Here is a 27,690-nt window from a genome sequence, read left to right on the forward strand (position 1 = left end):
TTGGTGGATGCTTTCACATACATAGTCCTTTTTAATCATCACAAGAACCAGGAGTGGTAGACGGATCTTTCTTATTTTATGTGTGAGGACACAGAGGCACCTAAGATTATGCAGTAGATAAATGGCACAGCTAAAACTCCAACCTTCATCTCTCTGACTGCATAGATTGTGCTCTTTCCATTAGGCTACCCTGCCTCATAATGTAGAATAGCACATAGGCTGGTGACAGCCTGTGGCATAGCACACAGACAAAAGTTATATACTGTATGTTCAATTACTTTGCTGGGGGTTGCCCAATGATACAATTAATTAATATTGATTTGTTTTAAAAAGGAAGAACCTAGCAAAGTTATCCATTTTGCCTTGCTTATATCCCCTATCCAACGCTGTGCTTATGTCTATAAGGGCATTGACCATACTAATTAAATTAAAAAGAAACTAAAGGCACAGAATCCCTGAGGCATGAATGGAGAACTGATTTTAGGAATATAAACAAGTCGATTTTGCTTTTGTTTCATTAAGGAAGTCATTTACTGGAAGTTGGTGACTGGGGTGGACTAAAAACCAGACAGTCACAAAAGGAAGTGAAAATTCAGAAAGAAGATGTAAAGGATGGCTTAGACAGCTCAACTTTCTCTTGAGTTTCACGCCAATTGATTATAATAGCCATGCTAATTAATGAGCCAATTTGACAAGTGTCCTGTGTAAATTTTTAGAATAAAACCACTCAGAAAGAATAGCCTGCAAAATTACTCAATTCCTTAGAGAGCTTCTTCACATTTCTGGTTTGGAATATTGGCTTTAAGCACTTAGTAGTTCTATGGCCTTAGGAAAGAAGTAACATCACCTCTCTGAGCCTTGGTCTTCTCTCTCTCTCTCTCTCTCTTTTTTTTAAATGAGACTAATAATATTTGCCTATTTCTCAGTGATATTTTTGAGATTTAAAGATAATACACATGGTTAACACAGTGTACTCTTTATAACCTCATTCAAATGTTATTTACTATTATTATTAAATGGTAAGGCTTCTTCCATTGGGCAGTCCTTTCCTAATTCTGATATTTTCTTTGGGTGTTCTTCTGCAGCGATCAATGGCTTTGTTTTTGGGAATTTACCAGAGCTGAACATGTGTGCACAGAAACGTGTGGCCTGGCACTTGTTTGGCATGGGCAATGAAGTTGATGTCCATACAGCTTTTTTCCATGGACAGATGCTGACCACTCGTGGACATCGCACTGATGTGGCTCACATATTTCCAGCTACCTTTGTGACTGCTGAGATGGTGCCCTGGGAACCTGGTACCTGGTTAGTTAGCTGTCAAGTGAACAGTCACTTTAGAGGTGAGATCCAACATTTCTAACCCTTGGGGTGTAAGAGGGAGGTATGATAATAGTCAAAGGAGGCTGGGCTTGGTCTGCAGCCATAAGTTAAGTCTTCTAGTTGAGACATCTTGGGACAAAGGATAGCACACTAGATTAGAAGTCAGGGTACCCAAGTTTTTTCCTGAATCTGCTGGGAAACTTGCTGGGTAACCTTGGACACATCTCTCTGTGTTTAATCTTCTCCATCTTGAACATAAGATGCTTTGGGGATAAATAGGAATTCTTTTAATAAACTTTTTATTGTTTGCTTAGAATTCTAAACAATTAAGACCTGGAGATATTTTCAACTTATTGAACAGAGAGTAAAGGAGAGATTAGTTAAAAGACAGTAACATTTCCACAGGAGATCATGGTGTATTGTGAGTACATAGTTGCACTCTGGTTGGAACGAAATAACAGTAAGAGAGGAAGGTTTTGTTTTCAAAAGGAGAAACATTAAAATAATGGCATTGCAGAGCAATATATTGAGAAAAATCAGAGGCATCAGAAGGGAGGAAGAGCATATGAGGCCAGGGAAAGAGCAGTAGATAATTGATTAGGTTTGAATTGTAGTCTTAGGTTTGTGAAAAATTATTATAAGACTTCAGGCAAGTGCCTTTCCATTTCTAGGCCACATTTGCCACATCAGTAAAATGGGAAAGTTGGTCTAAATAGTCTCCAAAATCCTCTTCATCTTTCCTTTTTAAGAATTATTTGATGTATGGTAGATTAGAAGGGTGTCAGAAAAATGACATGTGAGTATGTGAAGTGGATTAGACTAAGAGGAAAATAAATCTCGAATGTTAGGTTTGACACAATAGGGGCCAGTTACATGTGCTCCATTATCCAGGGTACGTCTTACCACCAAAGTTTCCTAGGTATGAGAATATAAATATGGACTGGGGTTAGAGATGCAGCATGATTGTGGAATAAGTATGGACCTTAGAGACAGACATGCTTGGATTCAAATCCTGGTTCCATCACTTGTTTAGCCACCTTTGATAAGTCGTGTTACTTCTCTGAGTCTATTAACGGCAGTAGTGATATATACCTCATAAAATGGTAATGAGATTTTAGAAAGAAAGCGTGATTTTTGAATCTTAGAGAATAGGGGGATTATGTCACCAAGAGAGTAGATTTAAGAAAAGAAAATGAGCACTTAAAATGGGAGCTTAAGTCTCTACTTCACCTCTAACTAGCTGTGCAACCTTGGGCAAGTTATTTAACCTCTCTGATCTTTAGGTTTCTTCATCTGCAAAAGGGGACATTAAAAGTCTATTTAGTACAATGGTTGTGAAGATTGATATAGGTAACATATATACTCCCTGGGACTGAAACTTTAGAAAATATGTAAAGCACCTGACACAGAACCTAACATAATCTGTATTGAAGAGAGTGAATATTCTTTCCTCTTCCTTCATCATATCTCAGATTTCTAATTTCCAAATTTCAAATCTCCCTGGGAAGTTGTGGGACTCTAATAAAATAATGTAGCTGAGTGAGCTCTATAAGTTGCTAAGCCAATATAAGACAGTACTATCCATTGCCATGCTGACTTAATATAGTATATTCCACATTTGAAAGCACTACTTAGAATATACATTTTCCTGACAGTCCCAGGTCTGAAGCTTCATCTCCATGAATACAAGATGTTCTTTTATTTTGGGAACTTCCCAGTTTATAAATAATTAACCCCTATCTTAAATATGATGCTCCTACCAGCCCTGTGAGGTGGATGTTCCTATTCTCTCCTTTGGCAAAAGAGGAAAGCTCGGACTGAGGAAGTGACTTGTCTAAGGTCCTGAAGATAGTGGCTAAAGGTCGAGGTTGAACTCAGGTTTCCTTACTTCCATCTCTGTGATGTTGCTACAATGTGAGCTTTTATGCAGAGGCAGGAATGAGGATCTAGTAAATGCCTCAGTGGTGGCATAAGCAAGTGGAGATACCTGAATTTTACCTGGGCTCTCTCTCTCAGCCAGGTGCTTTAAGAGTGAGAGAAAGTGGCCCATTTTGGAGCAGGAGTAAAGAGAGTAGTGGAGAGTTGGAGGAGGAAACACTAGCAGAAGGAGGAAAGTGAGTCCTCTGGGTAAAAATCCTGTTGGATAGAATGGAGCCAGTTATAATGTTCTTCCTTCAGATGGCATGCAGGCACTCTACAAGGTCAAGTCTTGCTCCGCAACCCCTCCTGTGGACCTACTCACAGGCAAAGTTCGACAGTACTTCATTGAGGCCCATGAGATTCAGTGGGACTATGGCCCGATGGGACATGATGGGAGTACTGGGAAGAGTTTGAGAGAGCCAGGCAGGTAAGAGGCAGTGGGCTCCCTCTCCTTACTTCTGTGTACAGCTCCAAACACCTATTATCTTTTTCCCAGAAATCTCTCACTATACTTGAGGATGTACATCATTGTCTGGCTGGGGTTACATGGCACAACTGTCAGCCAAGTTCTTGTGGCCTTCTAGAGAGCTTGCTCTTGGGGTGATACAGGTAGCAAAGCTTTTTGTGAGGTTATTCCATATCCCCAGCAAAGGGTCCAAGCAGAGTTTCAAGTTGGTTCTGCTATAATTCCTGGCCATTATCATACTGGAAAGCCCAGTTGGGACCAGTTCCTGTATCAGTTGAAATAGCTTTTTTTCCAGTTTTTATTCACTTTGCCCGTTATTTACCTCCTTGCTCCTTCATTTCTTTTCTATAGTCCAAAAGAGGCATTTGAGTAGACATACAAAAAGCACTCTGAGAAATATAGGAAGGGAAGCAATGTGCCTTTTGGCTATTCCATGCTCATTCTTTTGAAGGAATTTCTCCAAGTTCTCCTGCATCATGCATGACCCAGAGATGGGTGAGATAGAGTAGGAGGTTAGTGCCCTACTCAGTTGCTGGGTCTTATTTCATACCACTCACTGGGCAATCAGTTGTGACAGGTCTTCCACAGAGGAGGCACTTGATAGATGACTAAGAGAGGGGCTGGGGGAAGATCCTTTATGGTTATGCCTGTAGCAGAAAATAATAGTGTAAATCTGCAGCAAACAGTAAAGTTGGTGTTTGAGTCTCAGCATAGATTCCAGAACCTCCAATTGGGCTTAATAATTTAGTGGGCTTTCATTTTAGAGTGAGACAAAGGATTATTAATACCCAAGGATGATTAAGAACTATGAGTCTCTGGAGGGCAGAACTCATTCCAGAGCCTGGAATTTACAAGCAAGGATATGCCAACTTACCCTAAAAAAGAATTGCAATAATTTAAAATAAACAGTAAGGGAGATTGTCTCTTCTGGATATAAGTGTCCTGTCTTTGGAAAGGCTCAAGCAGAAGCTGTATATAACTTACTAGTGGTGTCACCAAAGGAGATATCTTCACTGGTGGGAGTTAACTCAGATGAGCTCTGAGGTCCTTTCTAAGCATAAACATTTGTAACTTGATGAGACGAAGGGTGGGATGGGAGTCTATTTTGATACCTAATAAAATCATATCATATTTTCCTTTTTATACATCAGTGACTCAGATAAGTTTTTCCAGAAGAGCTCCAGCCGAATTGGGGGCACTTACTGGAAAGTGCGATATGAAGCCTTTCAAGATGAAACATTCCAGGAGAAGATGCAGTTGGAAGAAGATAGGCATCTTGGAATCCTGGGTGAGGAATTTTTAACTTATGAAATTCATTGACTAGAGCCAGAAACATGAGGAGAACTTTGAAGCTTGGGCCTGGACATGACTTAGGAGTACACTGTAGACCAACGTCTTCTAAAGTGAGTCTTAAGAGAAGACTGTTTTGTGAAAAAGGGTTACGAGTCTTTTTGAAAAAACACTAAGTTAAGCAGTTAAATAGTGCTTTTTTTGCTACAGGATTTCTAAGAGCCTTAGATTTATTTTTGTTTATCATGAATCTCCACTTTTGTTCAGTGAATGTCTTCCAATACCACTGATGTACAGTACACATTTTTAGAATTCCTTCTCTAGAGATATTCCTAAAGGGTTATACAAGGAAGTAAGACTATCTAGGTTCTCAGCTATCTGGGGCCAGTAGCAGATTGGCATGACATGCACACATGCTTGAAACAGGAAGCATGCAGAATAGGCTTAGAGTCTGAATTTGAAGAAGGTATCTAGAAGGCCTAAACCAAAGTTAGATGAGGTTTAGTAACATGATGGAACCAGAAAATAAAATAAGCAAGATGGAAAAAATTTTGGAAATTAATATAATAGACCAGACGTCCCCAAACTATGGCCCATGGGTTGCATGCAGCCCCCTGAGGCCATTTATCCAGCTCCCCGCTGCACTTCAGGAAGGGGCACCTCTTTCATTGGTGGTCAGTGAGAGGAGTACAGTATATGGCAGCCCTCCAACGGTCTGAGGGACAGTGAACTGGCCCCCTGTGTAAAAAGTTTGGGGATGCCTGTAATAGACCATACTCAGGATAGGTGTGTGCTAGTTGATTCTAGCTCTAATAATGGCCAATAAGTCTTACATCAGCTGGATAGGGAGATAAAATGATGAGAAATATACCCTAGGAGTGGTAATGAGTATGAAGGAATTATTATTGGCTGGACTTCAGTATGGGTGCCCAGTCTTTGAGAAGAGGTGTAACATTAGATGTAGAAATCGAGTAGGAAACCAAGCTAGAAACTCTGACCAAGAGTTAGATCCAGCATAAGTGCTCAGTTTTGGTACTTTTGGTCCGCCTCAAAGGTGACCTAAGCTAGATTAGATGTGGTAGGTAGTGAAGTTCAGAAGAGTTTAGAAGTTGTGGCTCTTATTTACCTACTCCAGTGCCTGGACAGAAGATGTAATAACACTCTTAGATAGTTCCACCAAGAGATGAAGCTATGGGATCTGGGACAATAAAGTAAGTAAAAATGAGATTGGGCCTGACAGTGGGATGAAAGAAAGTCCTGGCCTCTGGTCCTGGTTGAATGGCTAATCAACCATTTAAATTTGGGTAGATAAATTCCACCTCTCTTAGCTGAAATTTTCTCATTTGTAAATTGGAGTTAATTCCTGCCCTATATGCCATAAAGTGACGTTTGATAATTGAATAACATAATGGATTTTCCAGTGTTTTTTATAATTGTAAATTTCAATACACTTGAAAGGGATTGTTTTTATTATTACAAAGAAAAGAGTTCTTTATCTTCTTCACTTTGACTTTCCTTTTCTTTTCCTCCTTCTTCTTCCATATTCTTCCTCCCTGTTCATCCCTTTAGTCATTCTCATTGTCTCTCTTTCTCATTTTCCAGGGCCAGTTATCCGGGCTGAGGTTGGTGACATCATTCAGGTGGTCTTCTACAACCGTGCCTCCAAGCCATTCAGCATGCAGCCCCATGGGGTCTTTTATGAGAAAGACTATGAAGGCGCTGTGTACAATGATGGTGAGCCACCAGGGTTTCTGGCAAATGTGGGCTCCAGGAGGTATCAAGTGTCTCTAGAAAACAAATAAATGGTGGATGGAGAAGGAGAAGTAGGCAGAATTAGTTTCCATATTTGAATGTTGTTGAACGAATGAATAATATAATAGCAAAACAGAGCTAGGCTTCACTACTAAGAGAAAAATTTTAAAAAATATATTTAAATATAACCTAATTCTAAAAACAAGTGTATTATAGAACTTTGGAAAGCAGAAAATTACAAAGTAAATAAACATCATTTATAGATAAATTGTCATATAACTTTTGATATAACTTTAAATATTTTTATGTGTTTATACAAGTCTGTATAGAGATATATGATCATATGGTTTGTACAGTTTTGCATCCTACTATTCTCACTTACCATTGTACTGTGTTCGTTTTCCCATGCCATTATAATGTTACATTTTAATGACTATATAATACTTTATCTCAAGGATTTGTCATAATTTACTTACTTTATCCTTTGTTGCTTAGATACATAGGGTTTTTTTTTCCAGTATTTTTGAATATTGTAAGTCAGGTTGCAATGAACAAATGCATACATGCTAGCTTGCATTTTGGATTACTATATCAGAAGAGAATCCTAGAAGTGACAGTATTGTGTAATTAATTTTTTACTTTCTCTAAGAATATTAATGCATGCTAATTCTAGCCAAAATATAAAAGAAAAATTGGAAGCATAAATGGAAAACTTGCAGACAAATCTAGAATGAACATTCTATAAGGCAACTGGTCTAGTCTCTTGAAGAAGTCAATACCATTAATAGAAGGATTACAGACATAATAATCAAATGCAGTGTGCAAACCTTGAGTGAATCTGCTTGTAAAAAACAGCTTTAGGAGGCATTTTGGAGATAATTGTGAAATTCTTGATATAGATTGGATATTAGATGTTATTAGGGAGTTTTCTTAGGTGTAATAATGGCATTATAATGAAATACGAGATGCTTGCTAATATTTTAGCTATAAAATGTCATGATGTTTGCATTCTACTTCCAAATGATTCAACAAAAGCAAACAAACAAAAACTGCATGTATGTGTGTGTACATGTACATACACATAGATTAGATGAATTAAAGGTGGTGAAATGTTAGCAATAGACTCTAAGTGATAGGGTGATCATTGCACTATTTTTTAACGTTTTCTATATATTTGAACATTTGAAGAGTAATACATAATGAATGAATAAGAAAAGATTTTTTAAAACTAGACAAAAATGTAGACAAGGCTATTTATTTAAAAGGTTCATATCCACAAGTAGAATAATATATGCAATAAATACTGAAAGGAATGTTCAACCTGAAATAATCACACAAGTGTAAATCAAAACAACAGTGAGTTTTGTTGATGTTTTTGTTTGCCTACAAGACAGTTATTTTGACAAGATTAAAAAGATTTCCCCAGTGCTGATGAGGTTTTAAATTATAAAATCAATTACAACCCCTGGTTGTAAGTTATACTACAAATATTCTTCCATATGTTTCTTTGCACACTTTTATAAACATTTCTTCAGAATATATTTTTAAGATGAGGAATTGCTGCATCAGAGGATACATACCTTAAAATTTTTGGTACCTACACCCAAATTGCTGTCTGGAGAGATTTGCTATATTATCAGTTTAGAGTTCTATTAGCAGTATCTGAGGAAGGCTCCTTTCCTTACAACCTCATCAGCACTGGGGAAATCTTTTTTAATCTTGTCAAAGTGACTGTCTTGTAGGGAAACAACATCAACAAAACTCACTGTTGTTTTGATTTACATTTGTTTATTTTAGATTGAACATTCTTTTCAGTATTTATTGCATATATTATTCTACTTGTGGATATGAAACTTTTAAATAAATGGCTTTGTCTACATTTTGTCTACATTTTTACTTTTTTGTTATATATATATATATATATATTATTGTATTTTAGGTTCTGGGGTACATGTAAAGAACATACAGGATTGTTGCATAGGTACATACATGGCAATGTGGTTTGCTGCCTCCATCCCCATCACCTATATCTGGCATTTCTCCCCATGTTATCCTTCCCCAACTCCCTATTCCCCACTGTCTCCCCCCTGACCCCCCCAACAGACCTCAGTGTGTGATGCTCCCCTCCCTGTGTCCATGTGTTCTCATTGTTCAACACCTGCCTATGAGTGAGAACATGTGGTGTTTGATTTTCTGTTCTTGTGTCAGTTTGCTAAGAATGATGGTTTCGAGGTTCATCCATGTCCCTACAAGGGACACAAAATCATTGTTTTTTATGGCTGCATAGTATTCCATGGTGTATATGTGCCACATTTTCCCTGTCCAGTCTATCATCGATGGGCATTTGGGTTGGTTCCAGGTCTCTGCTATTGTAAACCGTGCTACGATGAACATACATGTGCATGTGTCCTTATAATAGAATGATTTATAATCTTTTGGATATATACCCAGTAATGGGATTGCTGGGTCAAATGGAATTTCTATTTCTAGGTCCTTGAGGAATTGCCACACTGTCTTCCACAATGGTTGAACTAAGTTACACTCCCACCAACAGTGTAAAAGTGTTCCTATTTCTCCACATCCTCTCCAGCATCTGTTGTCTCCAGATTTTTTAATGATCGCCATTCGAACTGGCATGAGATGGTATCTCAATGTGGTTTTGATTTGCATTTCTCTAATGACCAGTGATGATGGGCATTTTATCATATGTTTGTTAGCCTCATATATGTCTTCTTTTGAAAGTGTCTGTTCATATTCTCTGCCCACTTTTGAATGTTTTTTTTTTTTTATTTCTTGTAAATCTGTTTTAGTTCTTTGTAGATTTTGGTTATAAGTCCTTTGTCAGATGGGTAGATTGCAAACATTTTTTTTTCAAATTTTGTCTACATTTTCTTTTATTATTCCATTTTACACTTACCCTCTTTATAGGTGAGTGAGTAGGGTAGGTGCCATTTAAACCATTTCTTACCATCATGCATTTTTATAATTTGCAAAATCTTTACTAACGTGTAAAAAAAGTTATCTAGCTATTTTCAATTGTGCTTCTTTGATTACTGATGGCATGAAAATTTGAAAAAAGTGTGAGCATTGCTTGGCCATGTTTTGTTTCCATTTTAGAAATTACAGCCTTAGTGTTATATGTATATACATATATATGCACATATATACACATACATACGTACATAACATATACACATTCACATATACATAGTACATATTGAAAGGAAAAAAATGTTAAAGAATCACAGTTGTTTAAAAATGAAATGAGCTATAATGGCAGATAGTGAGTCTCCCATCACTGCACAGTTTTAAGCAGCAGTAGTGATGTAAGAGCAGATTAATGTATGTTTTCAAGTGAAGGATGTTCCAAATTAAGTGTTAAAGTCCCTTTTAATCCCAAGGTCCTATGATTTTAGAAAACCAAAACATAGGAAAGATTAAATTGCTGCAGTCCATATAGCAAGTAATGGCAGAATGAAAAAACAAACTCATCTCTTGACTCCTAGACCAGAGTCCTCTTCAATATTCAATATTTCATGTTGCTGCTACTGTTGCTCCAAAATGCCTTTGTAGTTCACAATCTTTATTTCACCATTTTGAGCTGATGATTCTCATTCTAGTCAATGTAAGTAATGAGTACCATATTTTTCCCTACAGGTTCATCTCACCCTGGCTTGGTTGCTAAGCCTTTTGAAAAAGTAACATACCGCTGGACGGTACCCCCTCATGCTGGTCCCACTGCTCAGGATCCTGCTTGTCTCACCTGGATGTACTTCTCTGCTGCGGATCCCATAAGAGACACAAATTCTGGCCTGGTGGGCCCCCTGCTGGTTTGCAGGGCTGGTGCCTTGGGTACAGATGGCAAGCAGGTATTGTCAGGGTTATCTGGCTGGGAAGCTTGCTGGGAGAAGGATGAAACTGGCATGCTGGATAGCAGTTAAACATGGAACTGGTTTCTGAAGTTTAGGGAATAAAAGAAAAATAATCAAGCTGGCCCATCCGAAATTAATATTTTGTGACCTCATGCTATCTTGCATGTTATTTTTTGTACTGGCAAACATCTTCCTTAGCCTCACAGATAATTCATGATATCCTTCCATCATCTCCTTCTTTTCTCCCTCCCTCCCTCCCTCCTTTCCTCCTTTCATCCTTTTCTCCCTTCCCTCCTTCCCTCCTTCCCTCCTTCCCTCCTTCCTTCCTTCCTTCCTTCCTTCCTTCGTCTCCTTCTCCCTCTCTCTTACATCAGTGGCCCCTAAACCTTGCTCCTCATCCCTAAATCTGCTTTAATATTTGCCTGTCTTCTTTTGTATTCAGCCCACGATTTCTATTTGTGTAACATTGAGTGAGCGACTGAACTTCTCTTTGACTCAGTTTTCTCATTTGTAAAAAAGGGATAACAATGGAAGAAGACACCTTAGGTTTCTGTGAGGATTAATTAAAATAGTCCATATACAGTGCTTAGTACAGTGTAAGCACTTGCTAAATGTTAGTGGTAACAATAATTACTATTCATATTACTTATCTTTTATTTTCTTATTTCCCCCAAGACCCTCCTCTGCTTTTCTCGCCATCTCCCCTCAGTCCTCTTCCCAGGTGATTCCAAGTTCTCTTTTTTCACACTCTGTACCTTTTATTTCTTATCCTATGCCCCTTCCCTGACCCCTTTCATACATTTCTTTCCCATCAGGCTTGTCCTTTTATTCTGATCTTCTCTCATCTGCAATTTGAGGATAAGGAAAAACTGCTTCGTAATAGCTGCATCTCTGGGTAGGAGGTATGGTCTCAAAAGGGGAAAAGAAAATGGGAAGGAGCCGGGTGCGGTGGCTCATGCCTGTAATCCCAGCACTTTGGAAGGCTGAGGCAGGTGGGTCACCTGAGGTCAGGAGTTTGAGACCAGCCTGACCAATATGGTGAAACCCTATCTTAAAAAAAAAAAAAAAAAAAAAATTAAAAAGAAAATGGGAAGGATTCTGGAATCCCTGGATCTGTAGCAACACAGTCCACAACTGCTGAAACCATTGTCATTTTTCCCTCTACTTTCTTCTATTGGGCCTACAGAAAGGGGTGGATAAAGAATTCTTTCTTCTTTTCACTGTGTTGGATGAGAACAAGAGCTGGTACAGCAATGCCAATCAAGCAACTGCTATGTTGGATTTCCGACTGCTTTCAGAGGATATCGAGGGCTTCCAAGATTCCAATCGGATGCATGGTATGGGGAATACTTTTGCCCTGGGCTAAATTGAGGGGCCCCAAGTCAAATTTAACTTGAACTGTAATCATGACCAATCCTGAAAATACTGATTTTATTGGTCATCTCTGTCCAAGAGACGAGCTAGATTGAGAGATTCAACCTAACACAACAAAGCTTATACTTAGTACCTTTGGGTGCTGTGTCCTGTGTTACACAATATGGGGGACACTGGAAGAAAGTACTGTGAGATGAGGATTGTGCACCAGAAATCTACAAGGGATTGTGAAGAATAAGCCAGATGATACCTTTCCAATCTTATCTCCCCACTTTCTTATCTTTTACTGCCTTTGCTCCCCCCACTTCATACTCCTGCCAACTAGGACTATTTTTCTTTGTGAACATGCTGATTTCATGCTTTTGCAGTGTTGTTGCCTTTACTTGAAATGTCACTACTTACATCTTTGTCCTCAGTCTGCGGGAATTCTGTGCATTCTCTATGACCCAACTCAAAAGCTACCTCCTCCATGTAACCATTTCTTATCAGCCAAGCTCAGGGTAATGGTAACCTCTCCTGAACTACCATCACATTTCAATCAGACCATTTTAATAGCAAGTTCCATATCCTCGTCAATATTGTATCTGTTTGTTAAATTGATTTTGATTTCTGCAAGAGTGTAGTCTCTTTAAACATGAGCATTAAATGTTGCTTATCTCTGTATCCTCTACACTGTCTAATACATAGTTTATTGAATTAGTAAACTACTAAATGAATGGGTGGATGGATGAGTAAATGAATGGGAAGACATGGTTTCAGTTTGCAAGGAGCTTCTGGCAATTTGCGGTGAGATGAGATTAATAAAATTTATGAGACATTTATAGAATAATCCAAGAAAGACTATAATTAAGTGCTTAATTAAAAACTAAGTGCTGAATTAAAAGCTGTGTAGAGCAACTGTTTCATAAGAGAAGGAGATCATTAATGAGGAAGTATCACATTAAAATATTTCTGGAAGAAAGAAGTGCTTCAGCTTGGGCTTGAAGACTGAATAGATTTTCAACCAGGCAAGGGAAGCATAATTACGGAGTTAGTAGTGTTCCTATTAGCATTCTAGGGGATTATCACACAGTGTGACACATTAAATTCCAGTAGATATGGAGGCATTGAAAAGGGGTAGGCTTCAAATAAGTCTCCCTCCTGTATTTTGCATTGGGAGGGCGGTATAGGAGGGAAACAAGAATGAGTGAGTTGTTTTTGGTTCCATCTCTTGGTTTCCATTGCTAGTTAGTTCCATCATTTGGAAAAAATAAAACAGTCTCATGAGCAAAGTTCATTCCAGTTAGAATTTACTGAGTACCTAATTAGTTTGAGGTGCTCAAGCTGTCACACAGATACAGAAAAAAAATTGATATGCTTCCTGTTAGGTCAATCCGTTGCAGCAAATAGATTTCTAAGTAAGTCACCAGAAAGTATATCAGTTATATTCCATGGTAACTGATATTGCAGATAATCTTTTATAAAATTGTGTGGGATAAAAGTTTCATGGTTCAAAGAGAGAGTAAAAACTGCTTTACAGAGGATATTTGAATAAAGATATGATGAGTGAATTGTAGGATGCCATAGAAAGATACTATAAGGGAAGTTCATTCCATCAAGAGGAAACAGTATGTGAAAAGTCAACAGGTATTATCAGGGCACCTACAATGTTTAAAGCTTTGGTAATGCAGAGAGAAATAGAGCTCGGAGGACAATGGTGTGTGTGTGTGTGTGTGTGTGTGTGTGTGTGTGTGTGTGTGTGTGTAAGAGGATGGGAGGACAGACTGCAGGTAGGGGTACCAGAGAGGTGGCTATTTTAGGAGTTCAGGCCAGAGAGGATGAAGCCCAGAACCAGGAGAGCGGCAGTGAAGATGAAGAGGCGGAAACAGGTTTGAGAGTTGAGGATGGAATTTTCAGAACCCAAACACGTTATGGAGGGGTAGAAAATAAGATCAGTGTGGAGAAGGAACAAAGTGGTTGTAAAAGAACCAGATAATATGTTGCCACAGAAGCCAAGGAAAAAGAATTTCAAGAAATGGGGAATAGGAGAGATTGTGTGTGTGTGTGTGTGTGTGTGTGTGTGTGTGTGTGTATGGTTGTGGTAGTGGAGAGTAGTTTAATGTTGTCAAGATGTGGATCATGATGGACGTGAGGGCAGAAAGGACAGTTGAGTGGTCATCCCAAAGACACAGGTAGTCACAACTAGAGTTAAAGTGGCTAAGAGAAGAAGGCAGAGGAGTTGAGGATGACTCAGCAGTTTCAAGTTGTGTGAAACCAAAGTACATAGCTGATGCCGTGCTGCTGGCCGGTGCTGGAGTAGTCTGGTCTCATCTCCTTATCTTGTCTTGTGTTTTTGTTTTCCAGCCATTAATGGGTTTCTGTTCTCTAACCTGCCCAGGCTGGAAATGTGCAAGGGTGACACAGTGGCCTGGCACCTGCTTGGCCTGGGCACAGAGACTGATGTGCACGGGGTCATGTTCGAGGGCAACACTGTGCAGCTTCAGGGCATGAGGAAGGGTGCAGCCATGCTCTTTCCTCATACCTTTGTCATGGCCATCATGCAGCCTGACAACCTTGGTAAGTGCCTTAGCAGTGGCCCTAGAGGCTTTGTTGGGTATAGGGCATGGGATGGGATTGGGAAGAGGGAGGATGGTGAAGAGAAAAGAAGAGGCATTTTGAGGGTTCTAAGAAGTTTGTAAAACACTTCTGTGAGAATTTCTGCAGACTCTCTCACTTCTGGTCTCTCCCTTTCTTTTTCTCCCTGTGAATCCTCCCCCACCCCTCTCACCCCGTGTGTGTGTGTGTGTGTGTGTGTGTGTGTGTGTGTGTGTGTGTGCACGTGTGGTGATGTAACTATTTCAGCCTGGAAATCAGAACACAGGAGCCCTAGTTCAGCCCCGTCCATTAACTTGGTGTGTAAATTTGAAATTTGGTCTAATCACTTCCCTTCTCCCTAGCTAGATTTCTTCCTTCATTGATTCATTCCTTCTTGCCTTCCTTCCTTCAGTCCTTTTGTCCTTCCTCCATCTCTCCTTACCTCCCTATCTTTTTTCTTCCTTTTATGAAGATATTTGACTATAATATTTCTTCAAATTTTATGGATTTCTAGCATTTCATAATGCAGCAGTTATCTTTTCTTTAGTCCCTATGGTGTGTTTTTTTCCCAGCCATTAGATGGAAATAGTGTTTGTAAGAAAAACCTGTCAGTTCCATGCGGTCCGCATTAAACTTTTATTTTACTTCTATAAATTCCATTCATATTTTGGGGAAAACATCCTTGAAAAGTGTCTTCAACATTTTAATAATTTTAACCTAGTCCTGAGTTTGAAAAACACTTGATATAAAGCTGGTCTCCTGAGAAATAGAACAGTGTGAAGGCTATTACAATTTTATCTGTGAGAGAAGCTTGGGTCTTGGACTAGGGAAGTGGTAGTGGAAATGAAAAAATAATTTTGAAGGAATTTCTGATAGGATATATTGATGGAATAGATACGGGTGGTAAGAGAAATGGAAAAAGTAGATGTGGAAAGAAAAGAGTAGACCCTTTATTTCAAGGAGTTTATAAACTAGTAGAAGGGATCATTTTAAAGGAGGGGGGCGCTCAGCCCTTTAACATGTGGTTTAGATATAAAGTGCATTAGGAGTGGAGAGGCCAAGAATGTAGAACTCAATTTGTGCCAAAATAGTCAGGGACGGCTTTCTGGAAAAGAAAAATGAATTGTGTCTTGGAAAATGAGTAAGCTCTCATAGATACTTGGGGGTGGGGGTTGCAGGTATGTTCCAGAAATGGGAAAATAAAATGAAGATTCCGAGGTAGGAATGAAGGGAAAATGTGAGATGCAATCAGGGTTTGGTGTAGTTGGAGAGCCAGTAGAGTTTAAGACAATGTGTGGGACGTAGAACTGGATTGATAGTTTGGGGCCAACTCATCGAAGGCTTTGAAAGCCAGGAAGAAGAATTTGTAGTGTTGGGATAAGGATTGAACAGCAATGTAAGGAAACAACGAGAGTAATGGTCTAAGAACGTTAGCTCCTCTTGATCAACAGTGAGTTTGAGTATCCTTGACGTAGAAATTTGGAGCTTAAGATCTTGTCCAGGCAACTCCACAAAACAGACATTTAAGACTGTTACCTGAGCCTTCTATTGTAAAAAACGAGTGAAGGGCCTTCTAAAGCTACCTTAGGTAAGCATCCCTCTGCAATCAAGAAGTCCTTTTTCTTTTTAACTAACTATTGAAGTCTATTTTATTTCTTTGATACTCGGTAGGAGACAACTCATCAATGTTTTTCTTGAAATAATAATTATTACAGCCTTATTTACTTATTTATAGCTTCACTTAACTGAACATTGAATATATTCTATACTAAACACTGTTCACATATTATTGTGTTTAATTGTAAAACATATAAAAAATATACTCATTTTTCTGATGAGGGAACTGAGAGTCACACAGGTTTAGAAATTGCCACAAGGTTATATATAATAAATAACAGATAGGGTTACCAGCTATGGCAGTTTGCCTAGTACTGAGGGGTTGCTAGGAATATAGGACTTACAGTGCTGAAACTAGAAACACCCTGATAGAAGTTGGTTATTCTAGTGGCAGAGTTCAGTTTTAATAAACCCAGACAGTGTATGTAGCTTTGGAGCTGGAGCTCTTAACCTTTGAGCTCATTACTCTCAATAAACTTTTAATACTGTTTCATTTAATGTGTAGTTAAGACAAGAGCCTTATCTGAGACTATCTGAAACTACCTATTTTCTGCAGTCTGCCTAGGGAGAGGCAGGAAATTCCTCAGGCACCACCCAGGGGTGTTCTGAGTCAGATTTTTCTCTCTGATCCTCCCTCAGGGACATTTGAGATTTACTGCCAGGCAGGCAGCCATCGAGAAGCAGGGATGAAGGCAATCTATAATGTCTCCCAGTGTCCTGGCCGCCAAGCCACCCCTCGCCAACGCTACCAAGCTGCAAGGATCTACTATATCATGGCAGAAGAAGTAGAGTGGGACTATTGCCCTGACAGGAGCTGGGAACTGGAATGGCATAACCAGTCTGAGAAGGACAGGTAAGGCTGCAGAAATGGAGAGATTACACTTTCCGAAAATCACTTTGCAAATGAAAATACTGCAACTGTGAGATGAGGAGACTCTTATCTCAGGTCACCTAATATGATACCAACAGATTTGAGAGATGGGGCTATAATGCAGCTCTGATGAATTCCAGCTCAATACCACTTCTATATTGATATAGTGAGGGAATAAAGCTTGCTCGCATCTTCACCCTCGATCTTTGTCTTTCTTCTTTCAGTTAGCTGAAAGTATTTACCCTGGGACTTAAATTTCATAGAATTTACTCAAGAGACTGAATGTCTCAAGCTCAGCTGCCCCTTGACAAAATGGCATAACATTTATTAAAGCACAGACTAAGCTATGTAGCGGAAAATGTTTAAAACAGAGTGATTGAAACATGATAGAATTTTATTTCTTATTCACATAATAGTACAAATATGAACAATTCAGGGTGGGCAAGTGAACCCTATCATCCTCAGCACTCCCTTTCATCTCTGGGGCCAAGACGCCTGTTCCAGTTGTAGCTATTCCTAGCCATCAAGAAGAAAGAAAGAAGTCAAAGGCACGCAGCATTGTCTATAAGGACACGGCGTAGAAGTTATATATATCACTTTTTCTTATACTCTATTGTTCCGAACTAATTCTTATGGCCATCTTTGGCTGCAACAAAAGTCTGAAAACTGTAATCTCTGATTAGTCTGTCACATGCTCAGATAAAAGTTAGGCGATTCTATTACTGACAATGAAGGAGGAGAGAATGGAAACATAGATACAAATGAGCAGTCTCCATTAGTTTGTTTTTAGTGCTCTCACTACGCATTAGCAATTCTTACTCTTTATGTTGTTCGTTGAAAGTTGAAGTCTCCCTGCTAATGGTCTGAAAACGTTTTATTTCCTTTTTAATTCTTTATTTTTGATGTTCAGATAGACATACAATTATCAAAACCAAACTCCATTGAACCTACAATAAGTTTTCTATAAACAGAAGCAGATAACTGGGCTGGACATTTGTTTGAAGATTCCTTCTGTTAGCTCTATGTACATGCTAAAAGGAAAATATATTGCTAGTTGATATTTACTTTGAGAACACTAATTTAAGTCACAATTGAACTATCTACAACTATGAGAATAAAATTTGACTTTATGTAGAAATATGTTATTTATTTAGTTCCTCTCACTTGTTTCTAATCAGAACCCAGTGAGATATGCCTACCAAGAGATTATAATTTAAAAAAAAAACAAGAAAAGGGATACTTACATCAGTTTGTTAAAAATATATTATTAGTTGCTAGCATTCAGGTGGGGCCCAAGTGAGAATTTTTAAAAAATAATTTGAACTTTTATTTTAGATTTATGAAGTACATGTGCAGGTTTGTTACATGGCTATATTGTGTGATGCTTAGTTTTAGAGTATGAATAATCCTATCATCCAGGTAGTGAGCACAGTATCCAGTAGTTAGTTTCTCAACCGTTTTTCCCACTCCCCTCCCCCTTTAGTATAATCTCCATTGTGTCTTGTTAAATCTTTCTTCTAATTGATTTCAACTTTTATTTTAGTATGGGGGTACATGTGCAGGTTTGTTACATGAGTATATTGTGTAATGCTGAGGTTTGGGATACAGATCCCATCACACAGGTAGTAAGCATAGTAGGCAATGTTTCATTTTTCAACCCTTGCCCCTGAACCCCAATTTCTATTGTTGCCATTTTTATGTCTATAAGTGCCCAATGTGTAGCTCCCACTTATAAGTGAGAACTTTTTGTTTTTCTGTTCCAGCATTAATTTGCTTAGAAATTCGTGGCCTCCAGCTACATCTTTGTTGCTGAAAAGGACATAATTTCATTCTTTTTTATGTCTGCATAGAATTCCATGGTTTATGTGTTCCACATTTCCTTTATCCAATCCAGCATTAATGGGCACCTAGGTTGATTCTATGTCTGTGCTGTTGTGAACATGTACCTCTTTGGTAGAATGATTTATTTTTCTTGCCCATTTCTTTTTTTTTTCTTTTTTGTTTTCTTTTTTTATTTTTTTGAGACAGAGGCTCACTCTGTCACCTAGGCTGGAGTGCAGTGGCATGATCTTGGCTCACTGCAACCTCTACCTCCCAGGTTCAAGCAGTTCTCCTGCCTCAGCCTCCCTACTACAGTTGCATGGTGATTTGCTTTTTGCTTGTTGAATTAAGTTTTTGGAAATTTTAAAATGTGACTTCTCCTCTCTGAGCCTGGGTATGCTCATCTTGAAAATGATGCAGTATGGATGAAATAACAGGACTAGAAAAGAAGGAAGGGAAGAAACAGCAGGCTTGAATCTAAATCCTGGCTCATTTTCTGGCTAACAATGTCACAGTAGATAAGCCCTGTCATCTCTGGGCAATGGATTGCACCTCTGACACCTACCTACCCCATAGTCCTATTAGAAATATCAAATGATAAATCTGTGTATAAACTAGAAATAATCCTATAAGGAGAAAATATGTAAGATGTCATTCCCTCCCTATGTCTCACCATCATTTACCCTCTGGTTGCAGCAGCAGTTAATACTTTCTTGCCACCTTGTACCTTGCCCTTTTGTAAAACTAATTTCATTAAGACATCATTAATATTAGAGCTAAAGCCTATGGCTTCTGATTCTTAGCCCAGTGCTCTTGTGGTTTGAATTGTATGACAAATTTCTATCTGGATTATGGCAAACAAGGAACATAGATACTGAAACCTACCTCTTTTTTTTTTTTTTTTTTTTTTTGACAAAGCCTTGCTCTGTTGCCCAAGTTGGAGTGCAGTGGCATGATCTTGGCTCACTGCAACCTCTGCCTCCCAGATTCAATCGATTCTTGTGCATCAGCCACCCAAGTAGCTGGGATTACAGGCACAAGCCATCACGCACAGCTGATTTTTTTTTTTTTAATTTTTAGCAGAGATGGGGTTTTGTCATGTTGCCCAGGCTGGTCTTGAACTCCTGAGCTTAAGTAATCTACCTGCCTTAGCTTCCCAAAGTGTTGGGATTACAGGTGTGAGCCACTGTGCATGACATACCTGCCATCTTTAATTGTGGTTATGCAACCAATGGGTGAGAAGTCTGACATTAGAAGAAGTAGATCCCTGATGCAAGGAAAAAGCAAACTGCAACATGATATGCACAGTATTATCATAATTTATGTAGAGTGAAAGACACTGATGCTGTAATATATATCATTAATGGAAATATACACATATGTCAAAGTGTAGAAAAGTCAATTAGACCTTACAGCTGACTACTTAACAGAGTAACCAATACTACATATCAACAGCTGCACCGCTGGGGGGAGGAGAAGGGGTAGGAGGGATGAGCGTCAGCTCTCTCTACAGTGATTTATTTCTAGTAGATAGAGAAAGAGCTCCAAAGCAAAGGGATTTCATAGGTTATTTCTTCATGGCCAGTAAGGGTGTCTGCTACATCATTATTTATCTGTGTGTTTAACAATTTTATAATTAAAATGTATTATCTCTGGAAAAAAAAAAAGAAATAGGTCCCCTTTTTTTCTATCTGTGATGTGAAGATGGTTCTGATTTAGCTTTCCCATAAATATTCAAATGAAAGTGAGGGGTCAATGGCCAGGTGCTGATACTACTCTTTGGATTCCTCTAGTTATGGTCACATTTTCCTGAGTAACAAGGATGGGCTCCTGGGTTCCAGATACAAGAAAGCTGTATTCAGGGAATACACTGATGGTACATTCAGGATCCGCCAGCCAAGGACTGGACCTGAAGAACACTTGGGAATCTTGGGTAAGGAAATTCCACTTCTCTCCTAGTGTTTAGCAGGCTGAACTGCACCTATGGCTGCTATTTTATACCAGAATGGCCTCACTATTCCCCATTCTCAGTCTTTTCATATTATATACTGTAATTATGGTCATATTTTATGAAACAACCATGAGAATAAACACGGAAGTGGGAGGGAAGAAATCAAATTCTGCTGCAACAGGAATGAGGTTTTACTGGATTTTCTGTATCCTCAAGTATGAATCTCTGAGGATGCTAGGTTGTAATAAATGCTAGGGGCAGGAGAACTTAGGAACATCAAAAAGTGAAAAATGTATATATACAGGGAATCCATTTTTACATCATACCACTATTTAATTATTGCTTTAGGTTTTTCCCCCTTATTCTAGTTATGGTACAAAAGGGACCCACCGACTCCTGAAGAGATCCTCTCAATTCTATATTCTTTTCCAAACTTACCACTCTTTATCATCAATGATTCCACAGCACCGTGATTCTCTAGTCACTTGTTATAGACAGAGTGTAGGGGTGGCAAAAGTAGAGGTAATTGGATGTATAATCTTGTTGAAGTACCTTCATCCTGTGGGTAGTAATATCACTTTAAGGGTTTCTGAATTTAAAAATAGAGCCAGCCATGCCTTCTAGGTCTTAGAAGAATCTTTTCTCAGGGTAAACCTCTAATTCTATAAAGTGCTCGTGTATGCCCTTTTCTTTAATGCCTCCTGTTCTACTCCTTCACTAATAAAACTTTATCAATTAATTAATTAATTTTTTTATTACTTACATTAGGTCCACTTATCAAAGCAGAAGTTGGTGATATCCTGACTGTGGTATTCAAGAATAATGCCAGCCGCCCCTACTCTGTGCATGCCCATGGAGTGCTGGAATCTAGTACCGGTTGGCCACTGGCTGCTGAGCCTGGTGAGTGGGGACACTTAGTGAAAGGACAAAGGATATACATCACCTCTGCTTCAGACTTCTGGATGGTTCCTTAAAAAATTATGTGCTTCAGTCTGGAGTGGTGGCTGATTTCTGTAATCTCAGCACTTTGAGAGGCTGAGGTGGGCAGATTACTTGAGGTCAGGAGTTCAAGACTAGCCTGACCAACATCGTGAAACCTTGTCTCTACTAAAAATACAAAGATTAGCTGGTTGCAGTGGCATGCACCTGCAGTCCCAGCTACTCAGGAGGTTTAGGCAGGAGAATCTCAAACCCAGGAGGTGGAAACTGTGGTGAGCCAAGGTCATGTCACTGCACTCTAGCCTGGGGAACAAGCAAGTCTCCATTTCAAAATAAAAATTATGAGCTTAGAGACCTGAAATAGGAATACAGGCAAAACTAAGCCACAGGCTGAGTTTTTCTCCATGAAATATTCATTCTCTCAATCCCAGAATAGGCTATGGCTTAGTCTTGGCTAATATTCCTGTTTCTAATCTCTAAGAAAATACTCTTGGATACAGTATCAGCGCCTAAACTTGGCTAGAGAGTGACCTGGCCCAGAACACAGATGGATCATTCACCCCTTAGCCCAGTAGATAAAGGTCTTATACCCTTCTTGCAGACTAAATTATTAATTCCCCAGTCACATACTAAACTCCTAATACTAAATGTAGAATGAACACAATCTTGGCCACATTCTCTTTTATTAATTCATTCATTAAATAAACACTTACTGGAGGCCTACTCGGTGACAGGGACAACTCTAGAATCTATGGATGCAGTGACAAACACTTGCTCCTGTCCTGAAGAAACTTGAGCTATTATGATAGAAACAGGTAAACCAGTAACTATAAACCGTGGTGTTAAGTGTTAATAGGAGTTTTTACAGTGTGATAGGAATGTAAAGAAGACGGTATTTAATCTAATGTTTGGATAGTCAGGAATGGCTTTCTAGATTAGGTGATATCTCAGCTGAGACCTATATCAGTAATTTTCAAACCTTAGCATGCATCAGGATCACCTGGAGGCTTGTTAAAACACAGATAGCTGAAGTCAACCCTGAAAGTCTTTGATTCAGTAGGTTTGTGATGTAGCTCAGGAATTTGTTCGTTCAAACAAGTTCTCATGCTGCTAGCTCAGGAACTACTCTTTGGAAACAGCTGACCTAAAGATGAAAAGAGACATATGGGTGAAGGTGAAGTGTAGTGTGTAAGACAAGCAGGAAAAAAGAAGTTCCAGATGTAAATAATGCAGTGTGCAAAGGCCAAGAGATGAACATTGGTGTAGAGGTATAGAAACAGATTCTTAAAAAATTAATGAGGTAAAATAAGCAGGATATGAATAATTGGATTTTGAAGGTGGGAAAGAGAAGTATTCTTGAAGGACATGCATGTTTTTGGAGGAAGATTCTTAAATGTTACCCAATTTTTGGTTTGAACAACCAGGTAAATAGTGATGCCATTCATCAAGATAGGGAACATAAGAAAAAGGTAACTTGAGATGGAGTGGGAGGATTGGATGATGATGAGTTCCCTTTTGAATTTGTTGAATTTGGTATATTTGTAAGATGACCAAATACAGGTATCTCGACTTAAAGATAGATATAAAAATCTGGAGCTCAGGAGAAAAGTATGCTCTGAAGGAATTGATGTGGGAGGCGTCAACATCTAGGAAGTGATTAAAAGCATAGGAATGAACAGTTACCCCAGAAGAGTATATTGAATGAGAAAGTAAAAACCCTAAGATGAGACCCTGAGGAAGGCCAATTTTTGAGGGAGGTACCGATTGAAATGTGAGCCTGAGAAAAGTTAGCAAAATAGGAGGAAAACCAAGAGAAGATTACAAATGTTAAGAAAGGTAATTTCAAAAAAAAAAAAAAACAAAAAAAACAAAACAAAAAAAAAAAAAACAAAAAAAAACAAAAACAAAAAAAAAAACAACAAAAAAAAAACAACAACAACAAAAAAAAAGAAAGGTAATTTCAAAGATGAAGTAGATAACAGCTTCAGCTACTTTAAAGAGTTTAAATAAGAGCAGAAAATTTTCCATTGGTTACAGCAATAAGGTAGTGGCTGATGATTTTGATAAATTGAGGAAAGAAGCTATATTAGAATGTATTACAGAGTAATTGGGAGATATGAGAGTGAAAACAGTGAGTATGGTTTAATTTTAAGACTTAGGCAGAACAATTTTAGGTCATGAGAAGGGCAGGGGTGTGTCCAAAGGCTAAAGTAAAGTGGAAGCAAAGGACACTACATTTGAGGAGATCCAGGGACTAACAGCCAGAGTTTTGGATGAATCATCCACATGCACCTTGAAGTCACCCAGAAAAATGGTGGGGATTGGGGTGGAAGGGAGGATGGTTATCCAGGTATTAAAATAATCAATAAATGACAATTAAGAGAGAAGGGATACAAGAAGTCAGGAAACCACTTAGAAGGTTGTAGTGATCTGTAAGTGATGATGAGGTGATAGAAAATGAGAATGAGACAACTAGATAAATTTGAGAGATGTTAAGGGAGAATAAATCTGACATTATGATTGAATAGGTGTTGAGATTAGGGGGATGGTGGATTCACGGTTCATAAACAAGTTTTTGGATTAAGCACCTGGATGTTGGTACCACTCACAAAGAAAATAGAAATGCAGGAAGCAGGGGGACGTTTTCTGTTTGTTTGTTTGTTTAGAGTGGGGAGATATTAAGTTTATTGTTGAAAATCTTATTATGAGGTACCATAAAATATCTAGGTGGAAATGAGACAGTCATACTGATAGGAGATTATAGTCAGTTTGAGATTTGAATCCGTAACTTCAAAGAGACACCTGGGATAGATATAGAGTTTTAACAGTCGGAAGAATTACAATATATAGTTGAAATCATGATATGTATGTAATCATCCAGTGAGATAATGTGTGAAGTAGTGACAATGACATTAGCTGAGAGTGAAACTTTGGAACCTACTATTATTTAAGAGGGGGTAATCTATCTTAGATAATTTACAGATTTAAGGTGGTTCCAATTCAAATCACGATTGGATATTTTATTTGTACAAATGTAAGGGGTATATGAGAAATTTTGTTACATGTATATTATGTATGGTGATCACGTCAAAATATGTGCATTGTCCATCATATGAGTATAATCTATTTTTGTTAAGTATAGTGATTCTACTCTGCTATCAAACATTGAATTCATTCCATTTTACTATATATTTGTACTCTTTAAATTCTGTCTCTTTCCCTTTCTTTCATACTCACCACCTTTCCCAGTCTCTGTTATCTACCTTTCCACTTTACTTCCACATGATCAATTTTTTTAGTTCCTACATAAAAGTGAGAAAATGCAATATTTGTCTTTTTGTGTCTGGTTTATTTTACTTAAAATAATGACCTCCATTTCCATCCATGTTGCTGCAGATGATATGATTTCATTTTTATGGCTGAATAGTATTCCATTATGTATATATACCACATTTTCTTTATCTATTTATCCCTTGATGAGCATAGATTAATTTCATATTTTTGCTATTGTGAATAGTGCTACAAAAAATCTGTAAGCACAGGTATTCCTTTGATATATTGATTTTTTTTGAGATTGCTGGATTGAGTAATAATTCTATTTTTAGTTTTTTAAGAAATTTTATGCTATTTTCCATAGTGACTCTACTAGTTTACATTTTCACTGATAGTGTGTAAGAGTTCCCTTTTCTCTGCATCCTTGCCAGCATCTGTTTTTTTTTTTTTTTTTTTTTTCTGGTCTTTTTAGTAATAGCCATTCTGACTAGGCAAAGATGATCTGTTATTGGATTTTTAATGTGCATTTCTGTGAGAATTAATAATGTTGGGCATTTTTTCATATACCTGTTGGCCATTTGCATGTCTTATTTTAAGAAATGTCTATTCATATCATTTATCCATTTTTTAATGTGTTTTTTTTTTCCTCTTCACTAGTTTGAGTTTCTTGGTATTGTGGATATTAGTTCTGTGTCAGATGAATACTTTGTAATTATTTCCTCCTATTCAACAGGTTGTCTTTTCACTTTATTGATTATTTTCTTTGCTGTAGCTTTTTAAATACAGTTCCATTTGCCAGTTTTTGGTTTTATTAACTGTACTTTTGAGGTCGTAAATTCTTTACCTCAACCAATGTTCAGGAGAGTTTTCCTTCGGTTTCCTCCTAGTATTTTTACAGTTTTAGGTTTTAGTTTCCATTTTAGTCTTTAATCCATTGTAAGATAGTTTTGTATATGGTGACAGATAGAGGTCCAGTTTTATTCTTCTGGATGTGCCTTTCCAGTTGTCTCAGCACTATTTATTAAAGAGGATGTTCTTTCTCCAATGTAAGTTTTTGTCAGCTTTGTCAAAGATCCGTTGACTATAAATATGTGACATTATTTTTGGATTTTCTATTCTGTTTCATTGGTGTATGTGTCTATTTTTATACCATGCTGTTTTGGTTACCATAACCTTCTAATATATTTTGAAGTCAGGTAATGTAATGCCTCCAGTGCTTTATTTATTTATTTGTTTATGGTTCAGGACTGCTTTGGCTATTTGGGCTCTTTTTTAATTTCATATAAATTTTCAAATTTTTTTTAAGTTTTGTGAATAATGACATTGATATTTTGAGAGGAATTGCATTGAATCTACAGATTGCTTTGGGCAATATGGTCATTCTAATGATATTAATTCTTTTGATTTTTTTCATCTGTTTGTGTCTTCAGTTTCTTTCATCAGTGTTTGTAGTTTTTATCATAGAGATCTTTCACCTCCTTGGTTAAAAATTTTGCTAGGTATTTTTATTATTTGTATGTATTTTATTATTTTGTATAATTACAACTGGATATTTTTGTACTGCAATAAAATCATTGTATGCAAGGTTCATTTGAAAAAATAAAGAATACTTGGGGAAAAAGAGCCAAAACATTAAGAAAACACTAATGAAAGCACACTAGCATAACCCAATAGTATAGCATACTATAAAGATGAAGATACAATAATTAAAGTGACATGATACTGTAAAAACTCAATTAAACAAAACAAAAATTCCTGAAACAGACCCAAGCTTCTGCCTTTGTCAATAGCAATGGGAATACAGATACTACTACTCTGTTTCTAACCCCACACTTCTGCCTTCCACCTCCATCAGCTTCAGACAAGAAAGATGTTAATTTGATTACTCAGAACCTAAAATGTTTGCTGGACAATGTCTTACCACTGGGCAGTATTACCGTTTCTTTTATCTCAGCACTTTCTATTGCACTGCCCCCTTCCATGTGGTAAGCTGACCTATGCTTGCAACTGGGTAAGCTGGATATGTGAACTAGTACATGGCCTGTGCTGTAGATCAAGCTATCTTAATTTAATGAGATTTGAGAGTCATCATCATGTAGATGATATTTGACATCATAATATGGATGAGATCACTCAAAGAGTGAGTTATACAGTAAATAGTGACCAAGATGGCTGGATTAATTCAGGTAAGAGATGATGGCTTGGACCAGCCTGATAAAGTAGAAAGGATGAGAAGTTTTCTAATTCTGGATGTATTTTGAAGGTTGAGACAATTAGCTGGTGAATTGGGGTTTCTAGATACTGTCTTTTTTATTTTTGATAGTTGCTATATTTTAGTCAATCCCTTCTGTGTTTTAAACATGGTAGATATCTTTCCCAATTTGTCACCTAGCTATGAACTTCATGTGTGACATCATTTGTTGAACAGAAATCTTTGATGTGATGTGATCGAATTGATGAAATTTTGGCCTCATAGTTTGTCCTTTTAAACTTTTGCTTATCAATTCCTTCCCATCCCTTTGTCACAAAGACATTTTGCTGCATTATCTTCTGTTAACTTTATAAGTTTCTTTTTTCACATTAAATCTGCAATCAGACCAGAGTTTGCATTTCTATATTCTATTAGTTAGAGATCCATTCTTATTTTTTC

At 37.8% G+C, this 27,690-nt stretch overlaps 1 protein-coding gene across 5 annotated transcripts in view; it reads left to right on the forward strand.

Moving 5' to 3' along the window:
• HEPH (hephaestin) overlaps positions 1-27,690 on the forward strand; it is an 83,454-nt gene that overhangs the window by 23,600 nt on the left and 32,164 nt on the right. For all 5 annotated transcript variants that reach the window (XM_039475582.2, XM_074392306.1, XM_010351672.2 and 2 more), the window contains 10 exons: positions 1,086-1,340; positions 3,499-3,667; positions 4,858-4,994; positions 6,599-6,730; positions 10,406-10,617; positions 11,807-11,957; positions 14,338-14,550; positions 16,825-17,038; positions 20,671-20,810; positions 21,597-21,728. In XM_039475582.2, the coding sequence (XP_039331516.1) occupies positions 1,086-1,340; positions 3,499-3,667; positions 4,858-4,994; positions 6,599-6,730; positions 10,406-10,617; positions 11,807-11,957; positions 14,338-14,550; positions 16,825-17,038; positions 20,671-20,810; positions 21,597-21,728 (1,755 nt within the window). The remainder of the gene's footprint in view (positions 1-1,085; positions 1,341-3,498; positions 3,668-4,857; positions 4,995-6,598; positions 6,731-10,405; positions 10,618-11,806; positions 11,958-14,337; positions 14,551-16,824; positions 17,039-20,670; positions 20,811-21,596; positions 21,729-27,690) is intronic.

Source organism: Saimiri boliviensis, chromosome X (genome assembly GCF_048565385.1).
Source record: "Saimiri boliviensis isolate mSaiBol1 chromosome X, mSaiBol1.pri, whole genome shotgun sequence".
Lineage (NCBI taxonomy): Eukaryota > Metazoa > Chordata > Mammalia > Primates > Cebidae > Saimiri > Saimiri boliviensis.